This window comes from Muntiacus reevesi, chromosome 10 (assembly GCF_963930625.1).
Source record: "Muntiacus reevesi chromosome 10, mMunRee1.1, whole genome shotgun sequence".
Taxonomy (NCBI): domain Eukaryota; kingdom Metazoa; phylum Chordata; class Mammalia; order Artiodactyla; family Cervidae; genus Muntiacus; species Muntiacus reevesi.
Genome location: NC_089258.1, coordinates 75,188,864 through 75,209,950, shown reverse-complemented (window position 1 = coordinate 75,209,950; position 21,087 = coordinate 75,188,864). Strand labels below are relative to the sequence as shown.

The window sequence follows — 21,087 nt, the reverse complement described above, 5'->3', positions numbered from 1 at the left end:
TTTAACATATAGAATATATGTTAATGTTTTTAGGAGATAGATTGTGACTAATGTTTGTTGTAGTTATAGGCACCAGAATCTTCATATTCCATTAATGAAGTAATTTCTTTCTCTCTTCTTTAATTTGGAGCTTCCTTTCATCCCAGCCCTCAAAGGGAATATGTGTCTTGGAGCTCTCTCAGTTGTAATTTACTTCTATTTCTGCTGGAGACTTATTAGTATGGTTTTACAGTGTGAGGGGGGACCTTCTCTAGTTTTAACATAAGCCTTTCTTTTAATGAGTTTGTGTCGCAGGGGTATGGATTCCAGAAGTGCTTTTATTCATCCTCCAGGGGTAGAGTGCCCCATCCCATGCCCCCGTCCTCTAGTCCCTGTTCTACAGATACCATCCCCAACCTATATTCTTAAGCCCTTTCTGTTACTGATCATGACTATACTTATTATTCTTTTAAGTGAGTCAAGACTAGTGGAGTTGGCAAGAGTGGGATGAAAGTCTTTCTACCTAGAGATTAAGCCTTCGTTAGACACCTGGGTCTGGGAATTTCATAATGGTTACTCTTCACCTCCCCCTGCAAGTGTATATGGACAGCTTTCACATATACTCCCCAAAGAACCATATAGAGTTTCTGGAGAAAAGGCAAGTGAAAATACAGCTACGTTACTCAAGAGCTTCAGGTCCTCATGGCAGTCCACGCTCAGTCTCCAGCAATTTGTCAAAATTTGTATTTAAATATTATTAGTGGCTTACGTAGTTCAGTGGCGTATGTTCCAGATAAGCAAATTACAAGTGCTATACTTGTTGTTTTTGCGGGTACTTAGCTTTCCAGATCCATGTAAGTGGTTTTTCTCTGCAACCGCAGTTCTCTAATGGGTCCAAGAAAAGTCATTGATTTCCGTTTACTCAGCATTTTCTTGTAATGACTGGGGGGAAAAAGCGTTCTTAACTGAACAGTGCAAAGAAATAGAGGAAAACAATAGAATGGGAATGAATAGAGATCTCTTCAAGAAAATTAGAGATACCAATGGCACATTTCATGAAAAGATGGGCACAATAAAGGACAGAAATTGTGTGGGCCTAACAGAAGCAGAAGATATTAAGAAGAGGTGGCAAGAATACACAGAAGAACTGTACAAAAAGATCTTAATGACCCAATTACCACAATGGTGTAGTTATTCACCTAGAGTCAGACATCTGTGAGTGTGAAGTCAAGTGGGGCTTAGGGAGTGTTACTACGAACAAAGCTAGTGGAGGTGATGGAATTCCAGCTGAGCTATTTCAAATCCTGAAATATGATGCTGTGAAAGTGCTGCACTCAATACACCAGCAAATTTGGAAAACTCAACAGTGGCCACAGGACTGGAAAAAGTCAGTTTTCATTCCAATTCCAAAGACGGGCAATGCCAAAGAATGTTCAAACTGCTGCATAATTGGTCTCATTTCACATGCTAACAAGCTAATGTTCAAAATCATTCAAGCTAGACTTCAACAGTACAGTGCTCTATACATTGAATCCCATGCCTCTTGAGGTAGCCTAAGAAAATGGCCTCAAAATTGTTGTTAACCTTCTGAACTCAAACTAGTTTAACACCACCCATATCACTTTGCCAACAAGGGCCCACAGACTGAAAGCTATGGTTTTTCCAATAGTAATGTATGCATGTCAGAGTTGGAGCATAAAGAATACTGAGTGCTAAAAAATTGGTGCTTTTGAACTGTGGTGTTGGAGAAGATTCTTGAGAGTCCCTTGGACAGCAAGGAAATCAAACCAACTAGTCCTGAAAGAAATCAACCCTGAATATTCATTGGAAGGACTGATGCTGAAGCTCCAATACTTTGGTCACCTGATGTGAAGAGCCAACTCATTTGAAAAGACCCTGATGCCAGAACATCATGATGGTGTGATCATTCACCTAGAGCCAGACATCCTGGAATGTGAAGTTAAATGTGCCTTAGGAAGTATCACGACGAACAAAACTAGTGGAGGTGATGGAATTCCAGTTGAGCTATTTCAAATCCTAAAAGATGATGCTGTGAAAGTGCTGCACTCAATATGTCAGCAAATTTGGAAAACTCAGCGATGGCCACAGCACTGGAAAAAGGTCAGTTTTCATTTCAATCCCAAAGAAAGGCAATGCCAAAGAATGCTCAAACTACCGCACAATTGTACTCATCTCACACGCTAGTAAAGTAATGCACAACATTCTCCAAGTCAGGCTTCAGCAATACATGAACTGTGAACTTCCAGATATTCTAACTGGTTTTAGAAAAGGCAGAGGAACCAGAGATCAAATTGCCAACATTCACTGGTTCATCGAAAAAGTAAGAGAGTTCCAGAAAAACATCTATTTTTGCTTTATTGACTATGCCAAAGCCTTTGATTGTATGAATCACAATAAACTGTGGAAAATTCTAAAAGAGATGGGAATACCAGACCACCTGACTTGCTTCTTGAGAAACCTGTATGCAGGTCAGGAAGCAACACTTAGAACTGGACATGGAACAAAAGACTGGTTCCAAATAGGAAAAGGAGTATGTCAAGTCTGTATATTGTCACCCTGCTTACTTAACTTATATGCAGAGTATATCATGAGAAACGCTGGGCTGGAGGAAATACAAGCTGGAATCAAGATTGCTGGGAGAAATATCAATAACCTCAGATATTCAGATGATACCACCCTTATGGCAGAAAGTGAAGAAGAACTAAAGAGCCTCTTGATGAAAGTGAAAATGGAGAGTGAAAAAGTTGGCTTAAAGCTCAACATTCAGAAAATTGAGATCGGGGCATCCGGTCCCATCACTTCATGGCCAATAGATGGGGAAACAGTGGAAACAGTGGCTGACTTTATTTTTCTGGGCTCCAAAATCACTGCAGATGGTGATTGCAGCCGGGAAATTAAAAGACACTCACTCCTTGGAAGGAAAGTTATGACCAACCTAGATAGCATATTAAAAAGCAGAGACAAAAAAAAAAAAAGACATTACTTTGCCAACAAAGGTCCATCTAGTCAAGGCTTTGGTTTTTCCAGTAGTCATGTATGGATATGAAAGTTGGACTATAAAGAAAGCTGAGTGCCAAAGAATGCTTTTGAAATGTGGTGTTGGAGAAGACTCTTACGAGTCCATTGGACTGAAAGGAGATCCAACCAGTCCATCCTAAAGGATATCAGTCCTGGGTGTTCATTGGAAGGACTGATGTTGAAGCGGAAACTCCAATCCTTTGGCCACCTGATGTGAAGAGCTGACTCATTTGAAAAGACCCTGATGTTGGGAAAGATTGAAGGCAGGAGGAGAAGGGGATGACAGATGATGAGATGGTTGGATGGCATCACTGACTCAATGGATATGAGTTTGGTAAACTCCTTGAATTGGTGATGGACAGGGAGGCCTGGTGTGCTGTGGTTCATGGGGTCACAAAGAGTTGGACACGCCTGAGCAACTGAACTGAACTAAAACTGATGCCAGGAAAGATTGAAGGCAAGAGGAGAAGGGGACAACAGAGGATGAGATGGTTGGATGGCATCACCCCTTCAATGGGCATGAGTTTAAGCAAACTCCAGGAAATAGTGAAGAACAGGGAAGCCTGGTGTGCTGCAGTCCATGGGGATGCAAAGAATCACACATGACTGAGCGACTGAAGAACAACAACTTTATGTAGTAGCTCATAAATAATTTGTAACAGACTTAATAATACTTAAAATACTTAACTAAAATGTAATCAATTCACTTTAATGGGATAACTTATGTACTTTGTGATAAATTTATAAAAGTGAAAAGTCACTAGAATCCAAAGTCACTTTAAAGGGATTCCAGTTCCTAGAAACTAGTGACATACTTTCTCTTTCCTTAGATTTGCCTTTTCTGGAGATCTTATAGTAGAAAAATTACATACTATGTGATCTTTTTACTTGGTTTATTTTACTTATTTTTTTAGTTTCATCCATTTTGTAGCCTATAACACTAGTTTGTAGCTTCTTATTACTGGATAATACTATATCCTAAAATTATGTGCCAGCTAATGGGCATTTAGAATGTTTCTAATAGTTTTGGGTCATTATAAACAATGCTGCTATGGATGTCTCTATTATACAGAGAATGGATAAACAACTACATCCTACTGTTAGCACAAAGAATTATATTCAATATTCTATTGTAAGCCATAATGGAAAAGAATATTTAAAAAACTATATATATATATATGTATAACTGAATCACTTTGCTATACAGTAGTAATTAACAGAACATTACAAATCAAGTATGCTTCAAGTAAAAAAATTAAGAACACTGGTGCTTTGAACATTTTTATGCAGTATTTTGTTTTCTTTGTAAAGGCATGTATTTTTTCTCTTGAAATATAACAACTGATGAAGGTGCAAGTCTTTGTGTAAACACATATTTTTAAATTTCCCATGGATGCACGCTTAGAAGTGGAGTTGCTGAGTCATATGGCAAGTTCAGGGCTCTCCTGGTGGCTCAGATGGTAAAGAATCTGTCTGCAATGCAGGACACCGACGTTCAATCCCTGGGTTGGAAAGATCCCCTGGAGAAGGGAATGGCAACTCAAACCAGTATTCTTGCCTGAAGAATTCTATAAGCAGAGGAGCCTGGCGGCCTACAGTCCATGGGGTCGCAAAAGAATCAGACATGACTGAGTAACTTTCACTTACATGGCAATTTAAACATTTTAAGCAATTGCCCACATAATCCCCAAAGTTACTGTACCATTTTACATTTCCAACAAAAGTATATCAGAGTTAAACTTCTCCGCATCCGCAGCATTTGGTATTGTCACGACTTTTTGTTGCCTTGTTTATGTGTCATTCTAAAGAGGTATCTTACTCTCTAGTTTGCATTTACCTACTGAATTATGAAATTACAACCCTTTCATGTGATTATTAATGCTTTTTTTTTTTTTAATTTTGGGGTTGCCTTCCCTGAGGCTCAGCGGTAAAGAATCTGCCTGCCAATGCAGAAGATGCCGGAGATGCTGGTTCGATCCCTGGGTCAGGAAAATCCCCTGGAGAAGGAAATGGCAACCCATTCCAGTATCCTTACCTGGAAAAATTCCATGGACAGAGGAGCCTGACAGGCATAGAGTCAGACATAACTGTGCGCGCGCACACACACACACACACACACACACACACACACACACACACTTGATTTTCTGGTTATTTTTGTCTGTGGTTTAGACACTATCATCATGATATATCTTAGTGATCCAACATTAATATTTATTCCATATACTGCTACTTTAAGTGTATGCCTTAATGTCTTGTCAGTTTGGGATCCATGATGTGGAAAATATGTATTATGATTGAAAAATAGAAAAGGAAATGTAATTAGATTAGTAATTTTTAAAATTTTACTAATTTTTAGATAGAATAAGCTCAGAATCATGTTTAAGAACAACAACCAAAAAATAATAATAATAAAGAATTGTTAAAAAGTGATCAGACTAAATAGGAAGTGGGATTTCTGTGGTAGCTCATCTCGTAAAGAATCCACCTGCAATGTAGGAGAGCCGGGTTTGATTCCTGGGTCAGGGAGATCCCCTGGAGAAGGACTAGGCTACCTACTCCAGGATTCATGGGCTTCCCTAGTGGCTCAGACAGTAAATAATCCACTTGCAATGTGGAAGATCTGAGCTCGGTTCCTAGATTGGGAAGATTCCCTGAAGGAGGGCATGGGTAACCCACTCCAGTATTCTTGCCTGGAGAATCCCATGAACAGAGGAGCCTGGCGGGCTACAGTCCATAGGGTCACAAGAGTCGGACCCAACTTAGCACAATCTTTCTTTCTCTTAATGCTTTATTTAAATCTTTTTCCTTTAGAAATGATATTCTAATATTTCTCTGTATTGAAAACTAATGATTTTTATTTGTTGCTAAACTACAGGAATGTGAAATGTGGAAAATTACTATGTACATATGACAAATCAAATGTCTTTACTATTCCAAACGCCTCTGTTTTGTATTCCAACGTAAATGGAAAGCTCTGCATTGGACTGGATTATGCTTATGGTGATGAAAATTCAGCAAAGATGTGGATAAAAGATGGAACTGTTTGTGGTGAAAGAAAGGTATGTGGTCTTTTATTACCAGGTAATATACTAATTTCAAATTTTAAATGCATATGTGGTATTTTTATCAAGTTAAATGTGTATTTAATTTCAAAAAAATAAGAAAATGGAAAGTTTTGAAAATGAAAGAAATTTTAAAATAAAAAGCATAACCTGCTATTTACTATTTTTTCACATATGTTAACTGAATTGAGAATCATACTGTTCATTGAAAGTTTTATTATTTCATGTATTTTAAAGTCATGAATTATATTTTTTGTTTTATAAATTTATTTAATTGGATGTATGACAAAACCCACTACAATATTGTAAAGTAATTAGCCCCCAACTAATAAAAATAAATGAAAAAACAAATATTGTAAAGTAATGCCATGAATTATATTTTTATATAATTACTTAAAAATAATGATTAAAGTAAAAAAACCATTAATGAAACATATGCTCATTTTAGTGATGAAAATAATAAAGGATTCACAGAGTAAAGGAAAGATCAATCAAAGGGACAAAAATCTGAAATACAACTACTCTCCAGTTTCTATAATAAACCTTCCATTAATTCGTTTAAATTGAAATAATTGATTTACAATATTGTGTTAGTTCCCAGTGTACATCATAGTGATTCAGTATTTTGCAGATGATAGTCCATTGTAAGTTATTACAAAATAATGAGTATAAGTCCCTGTGCTTTGCAGTATATCTTTGTTGCCTATCTACATTATAAATAGCACCTTGTATACTATAAAATTTGTACTATACTATACAGTTTATCATACTACTAATTTGTCCCTCCCCACTTGGACCTCCCCTGTGGAGAGTTCTGTTTCAATTTTGCACATACATTCATTTGTACCCTTTTTAAGGTTCCACATATAAGTGATATCATATAGTATTTGACTTCCACCATCTGACTCATTTCACTAAGCATAACATTCTTTAAGCTCATCCACATTACTGAGAACGACACTGTTTCCTTCTTTTTATGCCTGAGTAATAGCCCACACTCATATCTCTTTTTTTTTTTTTTTTTCATTTATTTACATTAGTTGGAGACTAATTACAGTACTGTAGTGGTTTTTGCCACACATTGATATGAGTCAGCCATGGGTTTAAATGTGTTCCCTATCCTGAACCCCCCTCCCACCTCCCTCTCCATCCCATTCTTCTGGGTCATCCTAGTGCACCAGCCCTGAGCACTTGTCTCATGCATCCAACCTGGACTGGTGATCTGTTTCACACTTGATAATATACATGTTTCAATGCTATTCTCAGAGATCATCCCACCCTCACCTTCTCCGATAGAGTCCAAAAGTCTGTTTTATACATCTGTGTCTCTTTTGCTGTCTTGCATATAGGGTTATCGTTACCATCTTTCTAAATTCCATATATATGCGTTAGTATATTGTATTGGTGTTTTTCTTTCTGGCTTACTTCACTCTGTATAATGGGCTCCAGTTTCATCCATCTCATTAGAACTGATTCAAATGTATCCTTTTTAATGGCTGAGTAATATTCCATTGTGTATATGTACCACAGCTTTCATATCCATTCTTCTGCTGATGAGCATCTAGGTTGCTTCCATGTCCTGGCTATTATAAACAGTGCTGCAATGATCACTGGGGTACACATGTCTGGTTTCCTCAGTGTGTATGCCCAGAAGTGGGATTGCTGGGTCATATGGCAGTTCTATTTCCAGTTTTTTAAGGAATCTCCACACTGTTCTCCATAGTGGCTGTATTAGTTTGCATTTCACCAACAGTGTAAGAGGGTTGCCTTTTCTCCACACCCTCTCCAGCATTTATTGCTTGTAGACGTTTGGATAGCAGCCATTCTGACTGGCGTGAAATGGTACCTCATTGTGGTTTTGATTTGCATTTCTCCGATAATGAGTGATGTTGAGCATCTTTTCATGTGTTTGTTAGCCATCTGTATGTCTTCTTTGGAGAAACGTCTGTTTAGTTCTTTGGCCCATTTTTTGATTGGGTCATTTATTTTTCTGGAATTGAGCTGCAGGAGTTGCTTGTATATTTTTGAGATTAATTCTTTGTCTGTTTGCTCTGTTTGCTATTCTTTTCTCTCATTCTGAAGGCTGTCTTTTCACCTTGCTTATAGTTTCCTTTGTTGTGCAAAAGCTTTTAAGTTTCATTAGGTCCCACTTGTTTATTTTTGCTTTTATTTCCAATATTCTGGGAGGTGGGTCATAGAGGATCTTGCTGTGATTTATGTCAGAGAGTGTTTTGCCTATGTTCTCTTCTAGGAGTTTTATAGTTTCTGGTCTTACAATTAGATCCTTAATCCGTTTTCAGTTTATTTTTGTGTATGGTGTTAGAAAGTGTTCTAGTTTCACTCTTTTACAAGTGGTTGACCAGTTTTCCCAGTACCACTTGTTAAAGAGGTTGTCTTTTCTCCATTATATATTCTTGCCTCATTTCTCAAAGATAAGGTGTCCATAGGTACGTGGGTTTATCTCTGGGCTTTCTATTCTGTTCCATTGATCTATATTTCTGTCTTTGTGCCAGTACCATACTGTCTTGATGACTGTGACTTTGTAGTAGAGCCTGAAGTCGGGCAGGTTGATTCCACCAGTTCCATTTTTCTTTCTCAAGATTGCTTTGGCTATTTGAGGTTTTCTGTATTTCCATACAAATTGTGAAATTATTTGTTCTAGTTCCGTGAAAAATACTGTTGGTAGCTTGAAAAGGATTGCATTGAATCTATAGATTAGTTTGGATAGTATACTCATTTCGCAATATTGATTCTTCCAATCCATGAACACAGTATATTTCTCCATCTGTTTGTGCCCTCTTTGATTTCTTTCATCAGTGTTTTATAGTTTTCTATGTATAGGTCTTTTGTTTCTCTAGGTAGATATATTTCTAAGTACTTTATTCTTTTCGTTGCAATGGTGAATGGTATTGTTTCCTTAATTTTTCTTTCTGTCAGTGTATAGGAATGCAAGGGATTTCTGTGTGTTAATCTTATAGCCTGCAACTTTACTATATTCATCAATTAGCTGTAGTAATTTTCTGGTTAGAGTCTTTAGGGCTTTCTATGTAGAGGATCATGTCATTTGCAAACAGTGAGAGTTTCACTTCTTCTTTTCCTACCTGGATTCCTTTTACTTCTTTTTCTGCTCTGATTGCTGTGGCCAAAACTTCCAAAATTATGTTGAACAGTAGTGGTAAGAGTGGGCACCCTTGCCTTGTTCCTGACTTTAGGGGAAATGCTTTCAATTTTTCACCATTGAGGATAATGTTTGCTGTGGGTTTGTCATATATAGCTTTTATTATGTCTATTCCTGCTTTCTGGAGAGTTTTTATCATAAATGAATGCTGAATTATGTCAAAGGCCTTTTCTGCATCTATTGAGATAATCATATGCTTTTTATTTTTCAATTTGTTAATGTGGGTGTATTACATGGATTGATTTGCGGATATTAAAGAATCCTTGCATTCCTGGGATAAAGCCAATTTGGTCATGATGTATGATCTTTTTAATATGTTGTTGGATTCTGTTTGCTAGAATTTTGTTAAGGATTTTTTCATCTATGTTCGTCAGTGATATTGGCCTGTAGCTTTCTTTTTTTGTGGCATCTTTGTCTGGTTTCAGTATTAGCGTGATGGTAGCCTCATAAAATGAGTTTGGAAGTTTGCCTTCTTCTGCAATTTTCTGGAAGAGTTTGAGTAAGGTAGGTGTTAGCTCTTCTCTAAATTTTTGGTAGAATTCAGGTGTGAAGCCGTCTGATCCTGGGCTTTTGTTTGCTGGAAGATTTCTGATTACAGTTTTGATTTCCATGCTTGTGATGGGTCTGTTAAGATTTTCTATTTCTTCCTGGTTCAGTTTTGGAAAGTTATACTTTTCTAAGAATTTGTCCATTTCTTCCAAGTTGTCCATTTTATTGGCATAGAGCTGCTGGTAGTATTCTCTTATGATCCTTTGTATTTCTGTGTTGTCCTTTGTGATCTCTTCATTTCATTTCTAATTTTGTTGATTTGATTCTTTTCCCTTTGTTTCTTGATGAGTCTGGCTAACGATTTGTACATTTTATTTATCCTTTCAAAAACTATCTTTTAGCTTTGTTGATTTTTGCTATGGTCTCTTTTGTTTCTTTTGCATTTATTTCTGCCATAAGTTTTAAGATTTCTTTCCTTCTGCTAACCCTGGGGTTCTTCATTTCTTCCTTCTCTAGTTGCTTTAGGTGAGAGTTATTTATTTGACTTTTTTCTTGTTCCTTGAGGTAAGCCTGTATTGCTATGGACCTTCCCCTTAGCACTGCTTTTATAGTGTCCCATAGGTTTTGGGTTGTTGTGTTTTCATTTTCATTTGTTTCTATGTATATTTTGATTTCTTTTTTGATTTCTTCTATGATTTGTTGGTTATTCAGAAGTGTGTTATTTAGCCTCCATATGTTGGAATTTTTAATAGCTTTTTTCCTGTAATTGAGATCTAATCTTACTGCATTGTGGTCAGAAAAGATGCTTGGAATGATTTCAATTTTTTTGAATTTCCCAAGGCTAGATTTATGGCCCAGGATGTGATCTATTCTGGAGAAGGTTCCGTGTGCACTTGAGAAAAAGGTGAAATTGATTGGTTTGGGGTGAAATGTCCTATAGATATCAATTAGGTCTAGCTGGTCCATTGTGTCATTTAAAGTTTGTGTTTCCTCGTTAATTTTCTGTTTAGTTGATCTATCCATAGGTGTGACTGGGGTATTAAAGTCTCCAACTATTATTTGTTATTGTTAATTTCCCCTTTCATACTTGTTAACATTTGCCTTATATATTGCAGTGCTTCTATGTTGGGTGCATATATATTTATGACTGTTATATCACCTTCATGGATTGATCCTTTGATCATTATGTAGTGTCCATCTTTGTCTCTTTATTTTAAAGTCTATTTTATCTGATGTGAGTATTGCGACTCCTGCTTTCTTTTGGTCTCCATTTGCATGAAATTTTTTTCCAGCCCTTCACTTTCAATCTGTAGGTGTCCCTTGTTTTGAGGTGGGTCTTTTGTAGACAGCATATTTAGGGGTCTTGTTTTTTTATCCATTCAGCCAGTCTTTGTCTTTTGGTTGGGTCATTCAACCCATTTACATTTAAGGTAATTACTGATAGGTATGGTCCCGTTGCCATTTACTTTGTTGTTTTGGGTTTGAGTTTATACACCCTTTCTCTGTTTCCTGTCTAGAGAAGATCCTTTAGCATTTGTTGGAGAGCTGGTTTGGTGGTGCTGAATTCTCTCATCTTTTGCTTGTCTGTAAAGCTTTTCAATTCTCCTTCATGTCTGAATGAGATCCTTGCTGGGTACAGTATTCTGGCTTGTAGGTTATTCTCTTTCATTACTTTAAGGATGTCCCTTCTGGCCTGAAGAGTTTCTATTGAAAGATTAGCTGTTATCCTCATGGGAGTCCCCTTCTGTGTTACTTGTTGTTTTTCCCTTGCTGCCTTAAAATTTGTTCTTTGTGATCTTTGTTAATTTGATTAATAGGTGTCTTGGGTTGTTTTGCCTTGGGTTTATCCTGTTTGGGACTCTCTGGGTTTCTTGGACTTCTGTGACTATTTCCTTCCCTATTTTAGGGAAGTTTTCAACTATTATCTCCTCGAGTATTTTCTCAAGGCCTTTCTTGTTGTCTTCTTCTGGGACTCCTATGATTCAAATGTTGGGGTGTTTCACATTGTTCCAGAGGTCCCTGAGGTTGTCCTCATTTCTTCTGATTTTTTTTTCTTTTTTCCTCTCTGCTTCATTTATTTCCACCATTCTATCTTCTGCCTCACTTATCCTATCTTCTGCTTCTGTTATTCTATTGTTGGTTCCCTCCAGAGTGTGTTTGATCTCATTTATTGCATTATTCATTATTAATTGACTCTTTTTTATTTTTTCTAGGTCCTTGTTAAACGTTTCTTGCATCTTCTCAATCCTTGTCTCCAGGCTATTCATCTGTAACTCCATTTTGTTTTCAAGATTTTGGATCATTTTTATTATCATTATTCTAAATTCTTTTTCAGGTAGATTCCCTATCTCCTTCTCTTTTGTTTGGTTTGGTGGGCATTTTTCATGTTCCTTTACCTGCTGAGTATTTCTCTGCCTTTTCATCCTATTTAGATTGCTGTGTTTGGGGTGGTCTTTCTGTATTCTGGTGGTCTGTGGTTCCTCTTTATCGTGGAGGCTCCTCCCAGTGGGTGAGGTTGGACGATTGGCTTGTCAAGATTTCCCGGTCAGGGAAGCTTGCGTCGGTGTTCTGGTGGGTGGAGCTGTATTTCTTCTCTCTGGAGTGCAATGGAGTGTCCAGTAGTGAGTTTTGAGATGTCTATGGGTTTGGTGTGACTTTGGGCAGCCTGTATATTGATGTTCAGGTATATGTTCCTGTGTTGCTGGAGAATTTGTGTGGTATGTCTTGCCCTGAAACTTATTGGCTGTTGGGTGGTGGTTGGTTTCAGTGTAGGTATGGAGGCTGTTGGATTATCTCTTATTAATTAATGTTCCCTGGAGTCAGGAGTTCTCTGGTGTTCTCAGGTTTTGGGCTTAAGTCTCTTGCCTCTGGTTTTCAGTCTTATTCTTCCAGTAGCCTCAAGACTTCTCCATCCATACAGCACGGATAATAAAACTTCTAGGCTAATGGTGAAAAGATCTCCACAGTGAGGGACACCCAGAGAGGTTCACAGAGTTACATGAAGAAGAGGAGAGGGAGGAAGGAGATAGAGGTGAGCAGGGAAAAAAGGGGGAAATCAAGAGGATAGAGACAGATCTAGGCAGTACTCTGTTCCCTAAGTGCTCTCCGCAACCCAGAACACCCACAGAGGTTCACAGATTTGGGTTGAGAAGAGAAGAGGGAGGGAGGAAATAGAGGTGACCTGGGGGAGAAATAGGAGAGTCAAAAGGGGGAGAGAGTAATCAAGCTAGTAATCACACTCCTGAGTAAAAATGGGTACTGAAGATTGGATTCTTAAATCTACAAAATTGATATCAAATACTAAAAAACAAAGATGAAAAATCTAAAGTAGAGGTTAGACTCTTAAAAACACTATATTATAAAATAAACACAAAAGGTACAAGAAATATATATGAAGTTCGCTTTAAAAATAGGGTCCCTTTCTTTTTTGCAAGGTTATAGTGGGTTATAAAAATGAAAATTAAAGGAGTAATAGAGGACTTTAAAAAAGAAGAAGAAAATTTTAATTAAAAAAATAGTAAAAAATATATCTAGGAATTTCTCTGGAGTTGTTGCGGACAGTGTGGGTTCAGTTCAGTTTCCGATAGTTTCTTGTTCCAGCTTGTACTTTTCGATATCTATAGGCCCCTTCCAGTGTAGTCGGTGTTAACTACAGGGATTTTATTCTGCTGCACCTGTCACTTCTGAAGCGGTTCCGTTTGTTTATTTGGCTTCTGTTTGCAGGTCTTTTCGGTGTCTAATTTCTGCCCTGACACAAGCGGGCGGAGGTGGTCTCTTGTTTAGGTTCCCTTGTTCAGTCGTGCTGCGGGGAGGGAGGGCGCTGCAGACAAATGTCACTGGCGTGTGTGGGGAGCGCTCGCAGTGCTCCGGCCACTCTGGGTTTACCCCGCTCACGGCGTGTGTGCTTTCCCCGTCTACACTGCTCAGGCTCCAGGCTGCTCTACAGGGAGCGGGCCCTGCGTTATGTGCACTTCCCAGGCCCAAGCCGCTCAGGTTCAGGTTCTCGGGTGCTCCACAAAGGCGCAGACTCGGTTGGGCCTGCGTTTTGTGCCGTTTCCGGTCGGAGCAGCTCGGGGAACCAGGAGCTTGATGCGCGCACTCTCTTCAGATGCAGCGCGACTCCTCCCCTCCCCATCTCCGCTTCCGTTTCCGGGCGCGCCCGGTCCCGTGCCCTTGTGTCTCTTCTGGGGGGCTGATCTCTGGCTGCAACCCTCCCAGGGGATGTCAACCATCCTGAATCTCAGGAAGTCTTTGGTTAGAAACTGGAAGCCTGTTTGCAGTTTGGTAGGGGATGCCCGCTCTGGGGCCGAGTTTGCCCCTTTCCGGCTCTGGCTGGGGCCCGCCTCCCCCTGCCTCCAGCAGGGGATGGGCTGGTCCACAGCCGGCTAGCTCTTCTCTGGTATTGCTCAGTCCTTTGTTCTGCAAATGGGCCGGCAGTGCCTTAGGTTAGCGCTTTTCGCAGGTTAATTCTCTCTCTCTCTCTTGCTATCCCACAGTTTAGGTTGCTACCTCACGTTAGCTCCCTCAGATTGTCCTCAGGGCATTCCGGCCCTGTGCTTAGCCTAAGCAATGCCGCCTCCTCTCTGTTCACCCCCACTTGCTGGTGGTGGACGCGAGTGTCTGGAGTCCTTTTGTGCTGGGAGGTGCCTTCAGGCACGTAATCTGTAGGTTTTATTTATTTATTTATTTTTCCTCCCGGCTAGGTTGCCCTCCAAGATTTGAAAACTTCCCCCTTGACCGGTGCAAGGGTTTTCTGTTGTTTGGAAACTTCCTCTACTAAGACTCCCTTCCCAGGATGGATCTCCATCACTAACTCTTTTGTCTCTCTTTTTATCTTTTATATTTTGTCCTACCTCCTTTTGAAGGCAATGGGCTGCTTTTCTGGGTGCCTGTTTAGAAGTTGTTTCTGCCACCGTTTAGAAGTTGTTTTGTGGAGTTTGCTCAGCGTTCAAATGTTCTTTCGATGAATTTGTGGGGGAGAAAGTGGTCTCCCCATCCTATTCCTCTGCCATCTTAGCTCCCTTCCTCCACACTCATATTTCTAAATATTACATATTGTTTATAAATATTCCTTTATTTGTAAATATATTTACATAAATTTATATTTTTAAAATCACATTTATAATCCAGTAGTCTGTTGATAGGCACTTAAGTTGCTTCTGAGTCTTGGATTTTATAAATAATGCTGCTATGAACATTGAGGAATATATATTTTTTGAATTAATATCTTTCATTTTTCCAGATGTATACCCAAGAGTAGGATTGCTAGGTTGTATGGTAGTTCTAGTTTTACTTTTTTAAGGAAATTCCATAGTGTTTCCCATAGTAGCCGTATCAATTTATATTGCCAGCAAAAGTATACAAGGGTTCCTCTTTCTCCACATCTTTCCCAACATTTGTTATTTGTAGAGATTTTGATGAAACTCATTCGAACAGGTGTGAGGTTATACCTCATTGTAGTTTTTACTGTATCTCTCTAATAATGAGAAATGTTGAACATCTTTTCATAGGCTTGTGGGCCAACTTTATATTTTATGTGGAAATATGTGTATTCGGTCTTCTGTTTTTGTTCTTATTTTTGTTTTGCTATTGAGTTGAATAAGCTATTTATATATTTTGGGTGGGCTTCCCTGCTGTCTCAGTGGTAAAGACTCTGTCTGCCAATGCAGGAGACATGGGTTTGATTCCTGGGCTGCAAAGATCCCTTGGAGAAGGAAATGGCAACCCACCCCAGTATTCTTGCCTGGAAAATCCCATGGACAGAGGAGCATGGAAAGCTACAGTCCACGGGATCAAAAGAGAACCAGACACGACTTAGCTACTAAACAACAGCAACCGTGTTTTGGATATTAGCATCCTGTTGGTCACATCATTAGCAAATATTTTCTCCCATTCCATAGGTGTCTTTTGCTTTGTTAATAATTTCCTTTGCTGTGCAAACGTTTTTTAAGTTTAATTAGGTTTCATTTATGTTTTTTAGTGTTTTCTTTCTTTTTTTTTGGTCTTAGGTTATTTATCCAAGAAAATATTACTACAATTTATGGCAGGGTATCCTGCCTATTTGGGCTTCCCCTGTGGCTCCACTGGTAAAGAATCCACCCGCAATGCGGGAGACCTGAGTTTAATCCCTGTGTTGGGAAGATCCCTTGGAGAAGGGAAAGGCCACCCTCGCCAGTATTCTGGCCTGGAGAATCCTGCCTATGTTCTAAGAATTTTGTGGTTACAGGCCTTACATTTCAGCCTTTAAGCCGTTTTGAGTTTATTTTTATAAATACTATGAGGGAACATTTTAATCTTATTGTTTTTTGTGTTGCTGGCCAGTCTCCCCAGTAACACTTGTGGGTAAGACTGTCTTATCGCCACCGTATAGTCTTTCCTCCTTTTTCTCCTCTTTTGATAGGATGTGATTTTTCTATTGTCACTGTTGTTAAATATTGGACTTCTGAAAACACAGTCACATCTCCCCAAGTTTACAGCCTGGCTCCGTGCTCATGTAGGCCTTTTGTAATTTCTTGGGTGCTCTGAGCCTTGAGAGTAGCCTGAGGAGAAAATCTGTGGTCTCTGAGGGTTTTGTGAATATGCATCTTTCCTGTGAATATGCATGTCTTTGTGGCTTTTCTCATTCCCTGTATACATGGACATTTAAGATGTTTTATTTTTCCAAATAGTCTCACCACGGTTGCCTTGGAGCCTTATATTGTCTACAGTATGTCTCCATTCATTCTCTGCACCCCCCCACCCCGTGTCTGCAAGTCTTAGTTTTCCTGAACAGTGTCCCGCTGAGATTTGAGTCAAGTGGAACAGAAACCAGTCTTTAAGCAGTTCCCAGACAGATGAGAATATGAAAAATAAAATATCCTCTGGAAATTCAGCTACTCCCTTCTCCAAACCTAGACTGTGCCATGCCCCAGAGGTAGTGGGACAGGGTGAACAAAATGCTACAAAGTTTTCTAATGTTTTGGTGTGGCTATTTGTTTGTTTAGTCATTTGCTTAGTTGTTGTAGACCTCTGACTACTTCCAGAGCTCCTATGTGTTGCTTTAGCCAGTTCTTCTTCCCCTCCCCCTCTTCCCCTTCCTCCCCTTCCTCCCCTTCCTCCACCTCCTCCTTCTTCATCTTCCTCTAACATCTCTAAGGGAGAACACTTGGGGTGCCCAGTGTACCATTTTGCTGATGTCACCCTCCAGATTAATTTTTCAGGATTTAGTAAAATTTGTTTTTAATCCTGGCACTGGTGTATGGTGCATATAATCACTTAAATCCTACATCCTTTGCCACTGATGACCACAGGGGAATCGCTGGCTTCAGGTTTGGGTTACTTTTGTGAAATCATATTATCTCACATTTTCTGTGCAAAAATGATTTTCATTTTATCTCAAGTGCACAGTATTACTTGATATTACAAGTAAAACTAAGTCTCAAAAAGTAATATTTCTATAATTTGGGGCTTTATGTTTAGCTTTCTTATCTCATCAGTTGTACCACAACCAAGAAAGTTAGACATACAGCCTATCTCTTTTCATTCTTTGTATACAATTTATCACTAAACTTGGTGAATTAACTCTATCTCAACTACAATCACTGTTTTTGATCAACACCACTAAGCCCTCAGTTTCACTCTAGGTTGTCATTTTTCTAGACTACTGCAATGTTGCTCTAGTTTGTCTCTCTATATTTTCTTTCACTTTGGCGTTCTCTTTTTCAAGACTTCCCTTTTATCAGCTTTCCATCTTCCAATTAAATCTCTAAATGTGACTGATTGCTTACAAGTTATAGACCAACTTTCTGATCAAGATTACAAGATACAAACATATCCTCCATGATAACTTCTGCCATATCACATGTAGACTGTGTGTGCGTGTGTGTGTGTGTCTACCTTCTACAGCAATATGAGCAATATGAGGTTTTTTTGTTATTGCTATTCACTGCTGCATTCTCAGGGTAAAGTGCATTGTAAGACTCAAATATTTAGTTAATTAATGTTTGAACGAATGCTCTTGGTGTAATAGCTGTACCGCCTTTAATATTTCTTAAAAGTTACTTGGTGGATATCATGTAGGGTCATTTTGAAGATTTATTCTTTTTCTACAAGTACTTTGCCTTTCATTTGTATGCTTGAGTCCTGTTCAACATCAGGGCTCAATAGAAATGTTTTGCTGTCCTCATATATTAAATTCTTTGTTTTTTATTATTTCATAAATCTTTTATTATAGTATCTATGACATATTACCTTTGCTTTTATTTCATGTCTGTACTTCCTATCCTAGTATAAACATAGAAGATGATTTTATTGTTTTGTTTACTTTCAGACAATCAGTCTCATCTAGTGCTAGAAACTCAGTAGCACTATGAATTAACCACTTATTGGTAGCATGTTAATATCTATTATGAAATGAATATCTGTTATGTCTGTACAATACAGGATCCTTTTAGTTAGATGCCAAGCACAGATGGCAGTTCAATTAACTTACTTTGGGACATTCCTTTTTTAGGCTTGCAAGAATAAGGCATGTGTAGATTCTTCATTCTTGAGATATGACTGTACTTCAATAAAATGCCATGATCAAGGTGTAAGTATCAGTGCTATGAGACACAGAGTATATATCATTGAGAGGGATCTTTGGAAAGCAAACACATAGCTAAACACACACACACACACACACACACACACACACACACACACACATTCATAAACCAGGTAAGAAAATCAGCCTTATCTGGCCATATTATTTCAAAATTTTAAAGAACACAAATAACTGTAGCTACTTAATTTATAAAGTGATATTTCTCCTGTTTCAGGTGTGTAATAATAAAAAGCACTGTCATTGTAACCCTACTTATTTACCTCCAAATTGTGAACACTCAGTTCCAGGATGGGAAGGTGGGAGTATTGACAGTGGCAACTTTCCACCCTCAGTACCTCCTGGTTTAACTGGTATACCTCATTTACCTGGTGCATCTGGTTTACCCGGTAAGTATTGATAACAAATTGAAATTATAATTAAGATAACATTTTAATACATACGTTCTTCAAGTCCTAATTGAGTATGGGTAACAAGTAAAATGATAAAGCTACTCAGCTGTGAAAAGCATTAGAAGGGTTATTCCATGTGGAAAAAGAATTATAAATCATAGTATAATATAAAGAGTAGAACCAAGAAATAAGAAGCCAAAATTTCATGTTCTGTGTGTTTGTGATTTTAAAAGCCAACAAAATTAACAGCAGCAAGATAAACAGTTTTCACAGGTTAATTCTGGCATGGTTTTGCAAGGAAGAAATATCATTTTAAAAAACAGCTGTGAAAGTGACACCTATCACCTCATTGGATGAGGAAAACATATCCCTAATGCCAAATCCAGAAAAGAAAGTTAACAAAGAAAAATTACAGAACAATATATTTAATTAACATAAAGGCAAACATTCATTTGAAAGTCAATCAGTACAATTCATAAAATTAAGAAATATTCTAAAGTATATCATTTTCTCATTTGTTGCATGAAAGTCATTTAACAAAATTCAACAACTATTTATGAATTTTTAAAAGGCAATGAGCTATCAGCAGAAGTAAACTTAATATGAAATCAATGTGAGAAAAAGCATCAACAAAAAAATTTTAGCTAATATATCTTATAATATATTTTATAATTATATTTTTTTCCAAAAAACTGAGAGCAAGGCAGTGAAGTCTGCTCTCACCATGTCAATATTGTATTCTAAGTCCTAGCCAGTGAAATAAGTAAAGAACAAAACAATCAGGAGTATAAAGATTAGAAAGAATGAGATTAGACTGCAGACAATATGATCAATTACATCAAAAATCCTAAGGCTTCTACAAGAACACTTTTGAAGTAATAAAAACCCTCTGAAAGCTCAAAGAAAATGTTTAAAAGTCAGTGGTATTGCTATATACTAGCTGCAGTAAAATGAAAATCAACTTAAAATCAGTCCCATCTACAATACTATCAAAATATAAAATATTAGGAATAACCTCAACAAAAGATGTGCAATGCTTTTACACTGAAACAAACAAAATTGCAGATAGATACTAAACACACAAATAAGTGGAGAAATATTCCATGTTCATCTGTGGGAAAGTTTATTATTGCCAGCATGTCAATTCTCACCAAATTAAATCTATAGATCAAAATACCCACTAATAAAAGCATGCAATATTTTAGATATCAACAATTTGGATATTTTTTCCCAATTATTTTTATTAGTTGATTCTAAAATACACACAAATGTGCTAGAATAACCAAATAGCTCTGAAAAAGAACAAAGAAGGATGATGTAGTCTATTTGCCTTATATCAAACTTAGGATAATATTGTTTTATATATTATCCTATATCCAGTGAGTGACTACTTTTGGGAGCAGAAGCAAGGATGTGAAGAGTTTAAGAGCATTTACTAGAGTTTCTAGTAGTCATGTATGGATGTGAGAGTTGGACTATAAAGAAAGCTGATCGCTGAAGAATTGATGCCTTTGAACTGTGGTGTTGGAGAAGACTCTTGAGAGTCCCTTGGACTGCAAGGAGATCAAACCAGTCAGTCCTAAAGAAAATCAGTCCTGAATATTCATTGGAAGGACTGATGCTGAAGCTGAAGTTCCAATACTTTGGCCACCTGATGCGAAGAACTGACTCCTTGTAAAAGACTCTGATGCTGGGAAAGATTGAGGGCAGGAGGAGAAGGGGATGACAGAGGATGAGATGGTTGGATGGCTTCACCAACTCAACGGACATGATTTTGAGTAAGCTCTGGGAGTTGGTGATGAACAGGGAAGCCTGGCATGCTGCTGTTCATGGGGTTGCAAAGAGTCGGACACGACTGAGCAAATGAACTGAATATAGATTTAGTATATATTTACAGTAGTCAAGAAAAGTATAAAAATAGCTCAAAAGGGAAGGAAAGTCAGTTCAAAACATTGTATTTTAACAACTGATTATCCACACAAGACCAAATGAATCCCAGAATTATAACTTACTTCATAATTCATATGGGATCGATGATAAGTCTAAATGTAGAAGCTAACACTGTTCTTGAAAGAAACATGGGAAATGTCTTCATGACCTTGAGATAGCAGTTTCTTAGGTAAAGCATGAAAATACATATCAATGCAATAAAAGAATTTGCAGTATTTCTTCCAAAAATAGAGCACTGAGGGAAAATTCAATTCTTAATTGAATCACTATAATTCTTTTCATCTATACTACAAGACAGATCTGAAAAGAGAACCACATGGAATAGGAGGTTCTTAATAAATGAGCAAGGAGTTGAAGACTGTTCAGTAAGAGTTATTATAGAGGAGCCTAACTTTGTGCACTTATGATGTCAAC

At 37.9% G+C, this 21,087-nt stretch overlaps 1 protein-coding gene across 1 annotated transcript in view; it reads left to right on the top strand.

Moving 5' to 3' along the window:
• LOC136176627 (disintegrin and metalloproteinase domain-containing protein 2) overlaps window positions 1-21,087 on the top strand; it is a 112,728-nt gene that overhangs the window by 90,123 nt on the left and 1,518 nt on the right. Inside the window, exons 16-18 of the mRNA XM_065947068.1 lie at window positions 5,897-6,080; window positions 18,242-18,319; window positions 18,549-18,702. Of these exons, the coding sequence (XP_065803140.1) occupies window positions 5,897-6,080; window positions 18,242-18,319; window positions 18,549-18,702 (416 nt within the window). The remainder of the gene's footprint in view (window positions 1-5,896; window positions 6,081-18,241; window positions 18,320-18,548; window positions 18,703-21,087) is intronic.